Here is a 15,480-nt window from a genome sequence, read left to right as displayed (position 1 = left end):
GCAGCTGCAGCGATGAGGGGAAGGCGTCTGCCAGAACATGTGCCCTGGAAAGAATGGGTACATTTCCAGGTAGCTGACAGACGGCGCCAGCTCACCGGTGCCCAGAAGTGCCTGGAGGTTTCAAATATTGTAAGAAAGTGAGGGAAAAATGATACTGTAGACCGGGCTCAATGTCTCAAGATCCACGCCAGATCATAACCATGTCCCATGGCCTACAAAACCTCGCATGTCTGGGTAAATTATGTTCTCCTGAAAAACCACCTTAGAAATTGTGGCCGACAGATCCTAAGGTGACCCCAGCGAGTCTTACCTTCTGGCACTCACACCCTTCTACAGTAAGAGCAGGTGGCACCTGTGACGTGCTTCTAACCCAAACAGTACGGCGGAGGTGACGCGAAGCCATTCCTGCGACTCGGAAGAAGCAAGCAGCCGTGTCGTGAGCTGCCTGTGGAGGAGGCCAGGTGGCTGGGAACGGTGGGCAGCGTCACGAGCTGAGAGCAAGAAGCTGAAGTTTTCAGCTCCGTTTCTACAAGGAAAGGAATTGGGCCAACGACCTGACAAGGGCTCGGAAGCAGGTTCTTCCCCGTCAGGCCAAGGGGAGGGGTGGGCCAGCCACACCGGGTGGTAGCCCCGGGAAGCCCGGAGCAGAGGGCCCGATCCACAAACTGTGCGATAAAAATAATACATGTGTTGTTTTAGGCTGCTAAATTTATGGTAATTTATTATACAGCATAGAAAATAAATACAGAAAATATTAGTGTGTAAAAGGAAAAAAGAGGAAGAGGAACATTGAATTACTGGCCATTTGGGATATTTATTAAAGAAGATCAAACATCCGAAGGGCAGTGCTCAATGCCCATTTCCATGATTTTCAGAGCTGGCTCCCCCACGTCCTCCTCGCTGTCGCCGCTGATGCTGCAGAGCTGGTCGGACGGGGCGAGTGCCGTGCTCAGGCAACCCAGTTCACTTGGAGGCTCAGCCCTTTCAGTGTCACTGTCACCCTCAATGACAGTCACCAGGGTTTCCTGGTCGGTCAAGCTGTCTGAAATACTTGGGTTCTTCTCATCCCACACTGAAGGCCCCAGATTCGTCTCATCACCCAGCTGCTGAACGATAACGCCCTCCGAGTACTTGGATTTGTAGACGGGCAGGTAGAACTCGTTCGACGAGAGGATCTCGTTCTCGTCCCGCGGTGAGGACAGCAGCAGGTCCAGAGCTTTCCGGTACTCCCGGCGCTCCTGCCGGATCGACCCCTCGTGTTCGTTCTGTTCTGAGCGCGCAGCCTCTTCCAAGTCAAGTAAATCCAACGCCTCGATGGTCTCGAAGTCGTCTAGCTTTCCCGAGTTGTCCTCAGGTGTGCAGCCTAAATTCACCTTTAGGATATGCAGCAGGTGGCGCATTTTCCCCTGGGATTAAGAAAGAAGACAGTCATTATATTAATTTAGCTCAATGGGCTTACTTCTGTCTGCAGGGCTGCCACCCTCAGCAGGATCCATAATACTTCTGTTTCCACCCCACCCCTAAGTCATGCCAAAGTACAAGGGGAGAAAGCACTTGCTTTCACTGTATTGAGGGTATAGGAACGCTTTAACATTCTTTCTCTATTAGAGTTGTTCTAATGAAGTTCTAGGGAAAGACAAACCTCCTCCAAACGGTGTTTGTTTTGTCTTACATGTCGTTCAAACAGTCGTTCTAAGGACCTACAAATGATAAATAAAAAAGTTAATGTTTCATTCAGAAAATCAACTAAATGTAAAATGTCCATGCAATAATTAAACTACTACGGGTTGGAAAATATTTTTTTTTAATTTTTAAAGATTTTATTTATTTTTAGAGAGGGAAGGGAGGGAGAAAGAGAGAGAGAGAGAGAGAGAAACATCAATGTGCGGTTGCTGGGGGTTATGGCCTGCAACCCAGGCATGCACCCTGGCTGGGAATCAAACCTGGGACACTTTGGTTCCCAGCCCACGCTTAATCCACTGAGCTACGCCAGCCAGAGCTGGAAAATATTTTTTTACATGACTCCTTTTCTTTCCAAAGTTGAGGACCAATCCTTTCCTGTTCTGTCGGGTTCTCCAACATGATGAACCCGGCAGAAGCCAGGACGGCACCCACCACGTGTTTGCGTTAACGTAATGGACGCCAGTGTTTCCGCAAGACTGCACGCTGCTTACATTTCTGTGATAAGCCTCCCTTCCAAACTGCCCCCATAAACCAAACTCCAAAGACAACTCTTTTATAAAGAGTTATTTTACAATGCTCCCTAAAGTATACTTGAAAAATATTCTACTAGTGGTAAATCCAGATAACCTAAAAATTATCACTTATTAAGCACCACTAGGTGTTAGGCACATAATAATAATATAATAATAATAATAATTATACCTCTAATCATGACCAATATTGGGAGAAAAAGGTATTGTAAAAAAATTTTAAAGATGAGAAAACTGTGCCTCCAGGAAAATGATTTCCTCTCCCCTGAGGTCATAGCCATTAAGAGCATTTAGCCCGAATGTGTCTGGCTCCGAGTTTCTTCTCCCAGCTACGCCGTGGCCACGCTGGTCTTCTATCACGTGAATGTGTCCATGGCTCTCTTAAAAAACAACTCGTTTCCTTTATTGCCATTTGTTTTTACAATGAAGTTATGAGCCAACTTTGTAGTCAGTAGTTCTGAATAATGTAACATTTTTTAAAAAGCCCAAGAAACCCACACCCTACATTTTACAATGACTGTTGGTGCTTGGGAATATTCACTCCCAGGCAATTTTCTGCGCATGCAGTGTGCATAATGGCGTCTTATACTATGTAACAAAGTCTGTCTCAGTGCCCAATGAATTTTAGATAAATAATTGTTCCAGCTGACTCAGAATACAGTTTCCTTCGATATCCAATACCTAATCTGGTTTTGCAAACTTCCCATTTCATTTACAGCACAGGTGGCAAACACAAGGCCCACGGGCCAAATCTAGCCCTCCACCCTGTTTTATCCGGCCCGGCCCCTTGTTTCTACCCAGTGGCAGCGCCGAGCTCCTTGCCCCTAGTGAAGGAGCAGTTGCATGGACACAGTCCTAAAGTTACATTTGGCCCTTTGAGGGCAACCGCCAGGCTGATGTGGCCCCCAATGAAAATGAGTCTGACACCCCTGGTTTACAGCACGCAAACCCAGTGTTTAATTAGTACTCACTGTATTAGTAACAGTGATAACCAAAATGCTTGCTTTTGAGTCTCACCATAGTTTCAAAGAGCAAACTGGATTATGGATCTGTGCAGATAAGCAAAAATTTTATTTTACTAGTCTATTATAAGCAAGAGATATAACAGTATTTAAATGAATAAAATCTGTTTTTTCTATAACTACCCAAACAGTGAGTCTGCCTAGCCTATGAATTAAACATTCTTTAAAATTTATATCAGTTATAAACATATTGTCCCCCAAGAAAGCAATATAGTTTTTCATTTCCTAATATGTGGAAATAACTTTAAAGAGTATTTAATGCACTCGTCAACTGCCATGTATCATTTTAAAAGATCTAACCTGTTGGAAAATAAGCCAAGGTTCAAAATCTCATCTGTTACATCTTCAATGAAACTCAGGTACAACAGTTCTTCTTCACTGGGAAGGCAAAGCAACACACAGCATGAAAATCCCTCGTCTCCTACCGCAAGAATACAGGAGACAGGGGTACTTCACTAGAAGTAGCTCCATGATTTATTACCAGTGGACTTCTCTCTCACATTATTAAGAGGAATATTATAAAACAAACATGCCAGCTTTCTGAAATTATGCAAGGATAAATATTTTTATTTATTTATTTATTTAAATAGTTGTTCAAGTACAGTTTTCTGTCTTTTCCTCCCATTCCAGCCCACCCTCCAGCCCTCCCCACCTCCCTCCCATTTCTACCCCCCCCCCTAGTTTTTGTCCATGTGTCCTTTATATTTGTTCCTGTAAACCCTTCCCCTCCTCCCCTGAAACTCCCTCCTCTCTCCCCTCTGGTCACTGTCAGCCTGTTCTCTATTTCAGTGTCTTTGGCTATACTTTGCTTGTTTGTTTTGTTGTTTAGGTTCCTGTTAAAGGTGAGATCATATGGTATTTGTCTTTAAGGATAAATATTAAAGATGAGAAAATACCCCCAAATAGGGTAAAATTTCACAGATGCCTGTGGGATCCACCCAGTAGTAGTAAAAATGAGCAGGGATTAAACAACAAAACAGAGACCGACCTTGGCTCCATCTCTCTCTCCGTCTCGCTGACCTGGTGACGCACTTGCCAGTGCGTTCGCGTGCTCTCCCCCAGGAGCACGGGACCTTGTGGCCCAAGTGGCCACGTAGGCTCCGGGAGGGAGCCTAATGAACAGCAGCCAGGGACAAGCTACGCTGCCTGGCTGTGGACTGTGACCACTGCGCGCTCCGAGGGACTGTGCTGGAACCCGGAGCAGGGTCCCTGGACACCGGCTTTATGTCGGCCTTGCTGAGGAGATGGGGTTTGAGACGGCAGCCTGCCATTCTCCCAGACTGCACAGCACCTGGTAAAACCTCCTTCCTTCCACACCAGCCTCTCTCTCAAGAGTCTGCCTTCTGTGTGTTTTGTTCTGTTACACTACTTTTAATTACTTGGACATATTTCTTTCTTACATTATCTTATGAGATAACTACATTTTAGTAGCTACTGCAAGAATGTCAGGATACTGTTACAAGTTTGACTTTGATGAGCTGAATGAGAATTGCTGGAAAATGTGAACAGCTTTTATTAAGTGTAAATTATTATTGAATAAATATAAGGGAGGAATTAATTAGCAAATCAGATAATAGAAGATTAAAATGTATAAAAAGTTAAAGTTTCAAACTGCTTCAGTCCTTGTATTTAAACAAGAAGTTTGAGAACAAGTGAAACTACAGGACAGGGGTTGGCGAAAATAGGCTCACCGTTGTCCGTATGGAAAATAACACGATGATGAATAAATAATAATACGACAATAAACTGTCTCGCGTACTCACAACTGTAAACCTACTCTTGCCCACCGCTGTAGATTAGTTTCCCTCAAAACACGCGGCTCAACTAAAGCAGCAGTAGAGCCTGGAAGCGCAGTCTCTGCCAAGAGCGGGCGAGGCTGGAAATCTCCGGGAAGGCTGTCCTGAGTGACTAAAAGCCTGAATGTCTCGAAAACCATTATTTTTACTCATAAGAATATATAAGAATTATGGAGACTAATTATTAAAAAATAGCAAGTATTACTAACTTCGGGACAAATTTCCACCGGACATAAAGACAAAGGGATGGGTAATTTCAGAAAATTCTGTTACATGATCGAACCCCAAAGCTGTTTGTAAGAGAGATTCGTGTTCAATCCTAACTTATTTGGTAACTGTCTGAATGATTCTTAGTTCTTGATTTGCACTGAGCAACGCGGGAAGCTGCGAAAGACCTTACTCAGAGTAGACTTTTCTCCGTGAAGGATGCTGCAGAGAACACTGACACACTGCCCTGCAAGGAGAAAATTACGTATTTGAACAATGGTTGCCGCACAGTGTTAGTACATTAGTGATAAAATGTTGCATATCCATGATCTAATGTAATCTTCGGAAAGATCCTGTCTGTATGTTTGGTGGGTATTACATTTCTCACTTACTAACGAGTTCACCAGTGGACAGAAAGCCCAGTAAGTGGTAAGACAGATTTTTTTTTACTTATTCTTCTAATTACAAATTCATGATCCTTTAAAGAAATGCACTATGGCATTTACCTAGTGTAAATAATAACAATGGGACAAAGAGTAACATTATTTATTAATGATGAAAACAGATATTTCCCTGTGAAAAAAGTTTTCAAGCTGGTCATTATGAGAAATTTTGTCATTCAGTTATGTCCTCATTAGTTAACTCCAAAGCTTTTTATTCAGGTACACTCAATTATAATGTTATACTATTTTGCTTTTAGATAGAAACTACTAGCAAAGATAACTATCCCTTTTTGAAGGTGGTTCTTTATATCATTGCAGAGTAGCACATAAATCTTAAGTCAGAAGCGCCATGAAATTCACCAGGGGAAGCCGTGAGCCCAGCCGCCTGGCAGCCGCGCTCCCTGGGCGGGGCCTGAGGAGGAGCTGGGCCGGGGTGGGCCCGCCTTCTGGTCTGCTGGGTACCACCTCGTTCTTGTTCGTGCCCTTTTTACTCTCTAGACCTTTCTTTCATCCTCTGCCTTCATCTCATGTCCAGTCTCTGACTCCTGAAATGCATTTGACACCTGAAACTGTCAAGGGCATTTTCTGCATTCTATACTACAGGCTAATCTTTTTTTTTTTTCTTTAATTCAGGTACAGTATTTCATACTCACCAAACATGATGAGTAGTTTTTAAAAATAGTGCCTCTACCCAGCATGGGTAGACCAAGCACCAGCATGTGGTGAATATTCAAATCACAGATTATGTGTCTTTAAATGGTGAGTCGTTCATGTGCCATGTAAGTTTACATTTGTGCCGTATAAACTGGTCAGCATTGCCGACAGAGGGTTTCTCTCAGGGAAGGTTCTTTTTCACATGAAGGGTGACGGCAAATGACATAAGCCACTGCCCCTTTTTCCTTTATTAATAAATTAACAGCATGAGTTCATTTGAACTTTTACTGAGTACCTACTTGGTAAAACTTCCTTAGCAAAGCCAACTCTGCGACGTGAGCTGTGTAGCACCAGGGCGTAAGTTAACAGCGCCCCCATGATGCAGCCACCCCAGGTCTGCTCCATGGGCCCAGGCAGAGGAGGACGCTGGGGCGACCCCCCCCCCGACCCCACACCATGCGCCGCTCACCTTGGGGGGGAGCACTGAAGCGCGCCGTCTTCCATCTCGTCCCCTGGCAGGCCGCTCCCTCGTGAAGGGGAAGGAGTTAGGTTTTCTTGGGTTCTACATGTCATACAGTGCGGTGCCTGGGGATAGAATGACAAGGATGAACCTTTGTTTTCCTTCAAAAATACTGTAAAAGCAGAAAGTAAGCAAAACGGCAAATTAGAAGAAAGTAGAGGTTAGAGAGTAGAGGTATCCAGTAGATAAAAGTGACAGATACATTATGAAAAGGATGTTTTAGAATATATTTTCCATCAAAACAGGACTTCCTTCTTAAACTTATTTAAAGTAAGATAAAACAACTTATTTCTTATATTTTAATGAGAGACATTTTACATGACATTAGGAAGGCACCACAAATAAACATGTCAAGAGAAAATACAGCACATATGCCGGTTTTAGGGAACTCGAGAAAAATACCTGGGACACTCAAACAGCCGCTCTGCCCCCGATGCCGGCGTGCCAAGCACACAGAGCGGTGGGCGCCGTGGCAGCACGAGCAGTGACACGAGCCAACACACAGCTGGCGGCTCAGCCTCGCGGATTCCTCGCTAGGGCCACAGTACTCTGCCAAGCATTTACTTGCATTTTAAGATTTCATTTTTAAATGCACATTTATGTATAGTGCTTTACAGTTTCAAAAGTGCTGTAAAAATGAGGGTCTACTGCCTATTTAATACTCGACGAGCTTCCTCAAGTGGAGAGATGCTGATAATGATCATAGACTATGAGGACACACCATTTCTTACTGGTTTGCAGAAGAACATTTGGAGCAAGCCGTCATAAAAATGGACTTACTCTGCTTTAGTTTATTTAGTTACCTACAGAGCTCACTCTTTTCCTAAATCTCAAGCTAGTCACAGCCATCACTTTTGGAGCCCAGGTTGGGCTGGGCACTTTCTCTACATCTGCTCCTTCCGATGACCCTGCACGTTAATTCGTTGTCCCAGATGTGGAAACTCAGCTCTCAGAGGATAAGTAACTGGTCCTCGGGCCTTAAGTGGCAGGGCCCCATGTCAAACAGCTATTCACGGCTGATACGGAGACCTTAAATCCTCTCTCCATTCTCAGAAGGGAAGAGGAGAGTTGAATGTGCTTGTATTTCATTATTCTATCCCTTAATCTTTGTTTGACATTTTAATAGACAAACTTTTTAATAAACAATAAATTTAAATTGGAATACAAGTTGGAATACTCCCAAATAAAAATAAAAATAATTGGTAATTATTCAAAATATAAACACTGACAAAGTAAAAGCAAACATTAAGAGAATGATATGTCCATCCAGTCTTATAAAATATATCATTTTCAATTATATAATCAGTGGCAATTCTTTAAAGATATATAGTCATAAAAACTAAAATGCTTCTACAGAAATTTATTCGCATTTAGAGAGAGAGGAAGGGAGGGAGAAAGAGAGAGAAACATCAGTGTGTGAGACATACATCGATCAGCTGCCGACCAGGGACCTGGCCCACAACCCAGGCATGAGTCCTCACTGGGAACCAAACCGGCGACCTTTCTGTTCACATGCCGGCAGGCACTCAATCCACTAAGCCACACCAGCCAGGGCTACACTCCTTTTCTGGCTTCTTTAGTAACCTAAGGCTCATCTCTGAAAACAACATTTAAGGTATTTTATTCATCCATCTATCCAGCCAGTCAATCAACTATCTGGAAGAGATGCTAATAACATGATTTCCCAAATTAGCAGGATCCACCTGGCCATTCACAGAGAGTAAATAGGCAAACCTTCTTTCTACTGGCTGTATCATATGCAGGAAGTGTCACCAAGAGATTACTTTTCACAGTCCAAACGGCTATATGTATTCTATTAAGTTAAAGCAGCTATAATTCCAACGTGCAGCACAGAGACCTCATTTCTATTACCTGCTTTAAGTTCACTTCTGAGTCTGTGAAGTCCTTAGCCTCAACGGTCTCAAACTCGGATTTAAAGCTGTAATATTAAAAATATATAGTTAAGATTTCAAAATTCAAATACTGTAATGAGCTTTAATGTCTGGAAAAAATAAACAGAGATGAAATCCATCTATTCTCATAAACTGTGTTATTTCTAGTTACATAATCAGGAAATAGGTGCAGTTTGGATTACTGATGCTGCTTTTTCCTGGTTTTGGATAGCAGCTGAATTTCAGTTGGCCAGAATAGGACTAGTGAAACGGGAACTATTGTCTTCAAAAGCTGTCATACGTATAATCAGAAGAGCACGTGATCTACTGGTTTCCTCATTTCTCACTCACTTGACAAGTTCTATTAGAGATTCAATTCCTTAATTCTTTGATTAAATGTATACAGACCCCCCTGATATTTCTGTACCTTTATATTTGCCCAGAGGAAAAAATACTAGTCATAACTTGTTTTTTACTTTCTAGAACTAAAACCTAGTACCTAATAAATATGTTCATGGAACCCAGAATAAAGAGTCGCGAATCAGCTTACACTGAACACTTTCCAGACCCGTCCGCCCCTCCGACAGCCGGCGCTCTCTCACCGCGTGTTCGTTCTGCGGCAGGCACTGTCACACGGGAGAGCATCTCCGAGGCAGGTCCTGCCCCGCTTTGAGCCCTGACCCCAAGTGAGGACATGACACCCGCGGGGGTGTCCCTACACAGGACTGGGGACGCGTGTCTGCAGGGAAGGGGGCGCAGGGGCGGTTGTTCTCCCTCCTGTTCCACCCACTGTTTTGCCACTTTTATCATAAAGCAACTGACATATTTACGCAAGTGCTATTTGATGACATATTTTCAGGATTCTCTGGAAGTATATTGAAAAACAGAGAAGTTCTAGTACCATTTTTAAAGCATGCTTAATTCATGGTACATGAATTAAAATGTGTACCATCCATGTATATGAGGAGCTTGACAAGTTTAACAGCTATTCGGTTTTTCAACAATTATTCTGACCGTTGTAAGAGGTACATGTAAAAGGAAAAGTCACACTAACGTCATTCCATTCCAAAGGCAGATAAACTACATGATGTAACGTACAGAATGTTGTTCAATTTCGACAGCGTCCCGGGGGACTCAGTACTGGCTGCTGATGTGCCGTACCTGCTGCACTCGGTCTGGGTCTCAGCGTCCACCCGCTGGTCTGAAAACCCCTTTTTCCTTTTGGCAGGTGTGTAGTATCGATACTGCGACAGGAAAGACTTTGCTTCTGTTTTCAAAGTGCGTGGAGTGAATGGCAAATGTCTGTTAGAGAAGAGACTGGAATGTTTATCCAAAAGGTCCCCACTGGGTGCTTTTGAGAAGCCTAGCTGAAACCGGTTGGCATTCGGGAGCGTGCTCCTGGGCCCCCCGCCGGCCGCGGCTCCAGAGCACGCTCTCCTGGGCGCACAGGACAGGTGGTCCTCGCTGGGCGGGAGGGGGCCCGGGCTCTTCTCGGCGCCGCTTGTGAGGACTTCGCTGGATTTGGGTGCACCGAGGTGCAGCCTCTCTGAAGAAGTGACTGGTGACTTCGTAAAGGTCGAATATCCATTCACTTTTAGGATTAACATGTCCTCTTCGTTTTGTGGTTCCCCTGTGAACTGAGAACATTGGGTTGGATGGTCATCGATCACATTTGCAAATTCATAAACAGCAAACATGCTTGCCTCAGGAGTCTACGAAATGAACTTACATGTTCCTAAAGATGTTAGCCTTGTATACAAAGTTCTACTCAAGTGTTTGAAGTATTAATATATGAAAATAAAAATAGAATTCTAAATAGAATAGCAATTATTTCTTTCTAAAGCTAAAAAATGATTAATAACATACACCTATATTTGAGATCTTGACTTGTGTCCTGAGAGGAAGTTTCCAAATCATCTGTGAGCCCTGCTCAACCACAGCTGGCAGCACCCTCCTCTCCCTTTTCGTCAGTGAGGCTGTCCGTCCTCAGGGCCAGCAGCTGCTCTGTAACTGCAAGGCTTCGGAGAACGGAAAAGGAACTCCTCACAATGTACACAGCCCTGATTTAAGTAACTGATATTTTGGATACCACTAAGAAATACTTATTCCATAAAAAGTCACATATGTTTTCTCAAGTTCTCCTCATGAAAGGGAAAACTTTGAAAGGGAAGGTGTTCACTCCATTTTGTGGGGGGGCATTAACCTCGGAAGAACCATTTCTATATGGTACGTATAAAGTCTGAAAACACATAACATTTTATTCTTTTACAGATTAGATGCCCCAAAAGCCTTGTCTATGATTGCACAGTTTATGAATACCTGTGTATCCTTTACAGAACTGAGTCCCTATATTAGGCAGAAGGGAAGCTACAAAAACTGGGGTGAAAATGGTGAGGATGTAGCCAGTTCTGTCTGTCCTATTAGGCCACGGGGAGAAAAACAAAAGCAGTAAAGGAAGAGCCAAGTGCTTCCCTATACAAGGCACCGTTCTTACCAGTGAGTAGAGGAAGAGAGAATGATGAGAACTTCTATCACTGTAACTGTTAAGCACAGAATGTTGACTCTGTGCAAGGTACTGTTCTAACTGATTTGCATGTAGAACTCACGTAATCCTCACATCAGCTTCTGCTGGTGCTACAACTATTATCTCTACCTTATAGATGAAGACATTCAGGCACAGGGTCTCACACATTGGACCCCAGGCTGAGCCTATGCTTTTCACCATTACGTCGTATTATCTAGTTTTTAAAAGATTTTATTTATTTATTTTTAGAGAGAAGGGGAAGGGGAGAGAGGGGGAGAGAAACATCAGTGTGTGGTTGCCTCTCACGTGGCCCCCACTGGGGACCTGGCCTGCGACCCAGGCATGTGCCCTGCCCTTTGGTTCACAGTCTGGCACTCAGTCCCCTGAGCCACACCAGCCAGGGCCGTATTATCTATTGTAAAGAAGTCATTTGAAAATCATGTATTTTTAGATGTTTCACACCACCAGGAATTTTAAGCTGATTTTAACTCCTTTCCCGGCAGCGAACAAGTCAGATAACCCAAGCACTGATGTATCTAAGAAAGGAGACCACAGGACCCTGGGCGTGGTGACTGCTGCCCAAGAGAGAGCACATTCCCCTTCCGGGGCTCGCTAGCCCTTCTCCAAACCCACGGCGAAACGACTCCAAAGGCAAGTGAATATTTTGGCATTAAAGTCTGAGTCACGAGGGTATTGTTTAATTAATGACTTTAATGTGTTGGTTTTAAAAAGCACTCCCAATCTACACTCACTGCTGCAGCCCACTTACCAGAAGAGACTGGCTCCCTGGGAAGAAATTTCGGAGCATGACGTGAAAACCCTTTAGGGCTATTAAACAATAATCACAGGGATTATTTACACTTAGAGGCACAGTAAAAGCCGAGGTCAAAGCAGGCAGAAATGCATTTTCTTACATTGCCTGTAAGAAAATTCTTATCCGTCAGCTATTTAATGAATGCCAGGAACCACCAAAGGAAGTCTTAAAAAACAGACATGCATTCCCATCCGTCCCACGTGGGCCGTGGGCCGTGAAAAAACTGCCTTTGAGCTGCCGGAAGACGTGAAACTTTTCTGCACTTTTACGTCATGCGGCCCCTGCCTTGTGTCCTACTTTTCCTTCCCTGGAAACCACCAGAACACAGTGTGAAGTCAACCGTATGAGGCTGCTTTTCTGAGATTACATGATTTCCTTTAGCCATAAATATCAGAAAGCTGGGATACATATAATTTTCGCAGAAAATGTATAACACATTGGTAAATTCGCCGAAGTGTGAATAGCACTGTAAAGTTCTAAAATTAGAAAAGGGCTAATCAACTGCATGCCAGTGGAACAAGACATTTTGGTGGTAGGCAATCTGACCACTTTCATGTCCTCATCCTCACAGTTCAATGCAATTTGTTGTAAACTGTTTCTGTCATTTAAGAATTTATATAAGATGATAATCATTTCAGAGTTTACATGTACATGTGTTTATGACAAGAATACCTATCCACAGGAACTACCACAAAGGACACACGGACGAAACCGAGGGGTGCGGTGGCAGGGGAGGGAGGTGCGGTGGCCGGGGTGGGGGGAGTGGCGGGGGAAATGCAGACAACCGCACTGAACGGCAATAAAATTTAAAAACGAAGAATACCTATTGAATTTTATGGTTACAGAACAACTGAATAGTCAATCAATCTTTTTCCGGTATAATGTCAGAAAAAATGGCAGACAAAGACTTTCCAATCCTCAGGTCTTTAAACAGTTGAGGAATTAATTCACTCACAGAAGAACATGGGTACAAGTTATTTAAAAATTTGGTTAACATTTGTTTTGCAAAAAGGTTTCAAATTATACTTTAGAAAAGAAACTGATAGCTCTTGATTTTAATTGTTTAATGCTGCTTTTAAAATAGATTCATTTAGGAATATGGATCGCATCCACAGACTGTTTCCCCTTACCAGCACAGACTGAGGCTTCACCATGATGTGAGGGAGTGCTGGGTGAGTGACTGAGTGCAGTGGGTGATGTGAGTGAGTGCTGGGTGAGTGACTGAGTGCAGTGGGTGATGTGAGGGAGTGCTGGGTGGGTAATGTGAGTGAGTGCTGGGTGAGTGACTGAGTGCAGTGGGTGATGTGAGTGAGTGCTGGGTGAGTGACTGAGTGCAGTGGGTGATGTGAGGGAGTGCTGGGTGGGTAATGTGAGTGAGTGCTGGGTGAGTGACTGAGTGCAGTGGGTGATGTGAGGGAGTGCCGGGTGAGTGACTGGGCACAGTGGGTGATGTGAGGGAGTGCCGGGTGAGTGACTGAGTGCAGTGGGTGATGTGAGGGAGTGCCGGGTGAGTGACTGGGCACAGTGGGTGATGTGAGGGAGTGCTGGGTGAGTGACTGGGCACAGTGGGTGATGTGAGGGAGTGCTGGGTGAGTGACTGAGCGCAGTGGGTGATGTGAGTGAGTGCTGGGTGAGTGACTGAGCACAGTGGGTGATGTGAGGGAGTGCTGGGTGAGTGACTGAGCGCAGTGGGTGATGTGAGGGAGTGCTGGGTGAGTGACTGAGTGCAGTGGGTGATGTGAGGGAGTGCCGGGTGAGTGACTGGGCACAGTGGGTGATGTGAGTGAGTGCTGGGTGAGTGACTGGGCACAGTGGGTGATGTGAGGGAGTGCTGGGTGAGTGACTGAGCGCAGTGGGTGATGTGAGTGAGTGCTGGGTGAGTGACTGAGCGCAGTGGGTGATGTGAGGGAGTGCTGGGTGAGTGACTGGGCACAGTGGGTACAGGGTGCACACTGGAAAGGCACAGGGTGGTCCCGAGGTGACAGCATATGAGCCAAAGTGTGAGAGAAAGAAAGTAGCTTGAGAGAATGAGCAACTGAAAGATTTTTGATGATATAATCTCATGTGTATAAATGGGTAATATGTCCAGAGGCTAAAGTTGGTACTTTTTAACTGTAGCAAACTTTCCAGTAAATGAAGGTTACAGTTATAATAGGTATCTATTAACCATAAAACCCACCCAATTACCAAAATACTATGTTCCAAATAATTTTAATTTGAATGTACCTAAATATTTATTATCAAGGCTTAGAAAAATGTAGTCAAGGTCAAGATACTATGAATTCTAAATGGAATACAAAATATACCTATATTATAATACAAATGAACTACTTTATGGAAGCAAATGGATAGGGTTATAGTGGCTAAAGAAAAAAATAAAGAAAATCTTATATTTACAGATTTAATCATATATTTTATTTCCAATAAATCCATTCTTATCTCAAAATATAATTTTAATTTATATTCAAATTTCTGGACAATAAAAAATATTTTAATTCTCCAGTTAAAAAGTCCAATCACTAAAAATGAAAATGCACATGTGAGTCAAATACCGATGAACATGCTCGCAGATGCAAATTACAGTACAGTGTCCGGCAGGTTTACTCTCAAAGAAGCAGTGGATCCTGGCCCTTTCATCTACGTAACGGTCCTGGGGGGTCCTGAGCATACTGCAGCTTCCCTGATGACCCCAAATCCGTTTCAGCCTGACAGGGATGCTTCTGTCAACTCTCGACTGGTTATGTGAAGACATTCCAAAGGCCCTTCAGATCAAGCACGTGCAAACTCACACCTTACATGGCCCGTCATCGTTCAGAGAAAACACTGCACTTCGTCCTGCTGTCATGACTACAGTGAACGAGAGAACGCCTCTTCCCAGCTGCCCCAGCCAGAAACCTGGGAACCTCTTTCATTTGGCCCCTTGCTCTTCACATCATCGAATCCGGCACTGAATTCTGGGGGATTCTACTTTGTAAATGTCTCCTGAATACATTCCTTGTGCTCCCTTCCACTGTCTTAGATCAGGTCTTTGTCATTTCTTCCCCAGATTATTGCAACTGTCTCAATTACTCTGTCCCTCCTTCCAGTGTGGTCTTTGTAAAGTATCAGTATGATGACATAACGTCCTGACTGAAAACTGGCCTGTGGCTCCTTATTTCTCAAAGAAGAAAATATGGATTCATCATTACGGTGCAAATGCCCTTAGTCATTCCCCTGCCTACTGACATGTACAATGGAGAGAGCTAGAGTCAAAATGTGGTACGTGATACCCAGTAAGCAGGGCAGTGGAACGGGCTTTTGCTAACGGGCAATAGTTTTTACCCCATCAAGGGTGTTGGGGGACAGAAACAAAGCTCAGGGACTGATTTGGACAGTCTAGGAGATCATGCTCATGA

At 43.9% G+C, this 15,480-nt stretch overlaps 1 protein-coding gene across 6 annotated transcripts in view; it reads right to left on the bottom strand.

Moving 5' to 3' along the window:
• Positions 1-708: 708 nt before the first annotated feature.
• Positions 709-15,480, bottom strand: part of SPATA7 (spermatogenesis associated 7) — a 32,057-nt gene continuing 17,285 nt past the window's right edge. For all 6 annotated transcript variants that reach the window (XM_045822868.1, XM_045822869.1, XM_045822870.1 and 3 more), the window contains 7 exons: positions 9,909-10,384; positions 8,728-8,794; positions 6,805-6,920; positions 5,432-5,485; positions 3,536-3,613; positions 1,643-1,700; positions 709-1,406 (listed from right to left, as the gene is read on the bottom strand). In XM_045822868.1, coding sequence (XP_045678824.1) covers positions 828-1,406; positions 1,643-1,700; positions 3,536-3,613; positions 5,432-5,485; positions 6,805-6,920; positions 8,728-8,794; positions 9,909-10,384 — 1,428 coding nt within the window. In that variant the 3' untranslated portion in view covers positions 709-827. The remainder of the gene's footprint in view (positions 1,407-1,642; positions 1,701-3,535; positions 3,614-5,431; positions 5,486-6,804; positions 6,921-8,727; positions 8,795-9,908; positions 10,385-15,480) is intronic.

This window comes from Phyllostomus hastatus, unplaced genomic scaffold (assembly GCF_019186645.2).
Source record: "Phyllostomus hastatus isolate PE091 unplaced genomic scaffold, TTU_PhHast_1.1 phas_scaffold_501, whole genome shotgun sequence".
NCBI classification, from domain to species: Eukaryota; Metazoa; Chordata; class Mammalia; order Chiroptera; family Phyllostomidae; genus Phyllostomus; species Phyllostomus hastatus.
This window is presented reverse-complemented; position numbering and strand designations above follow the sequence as displayed.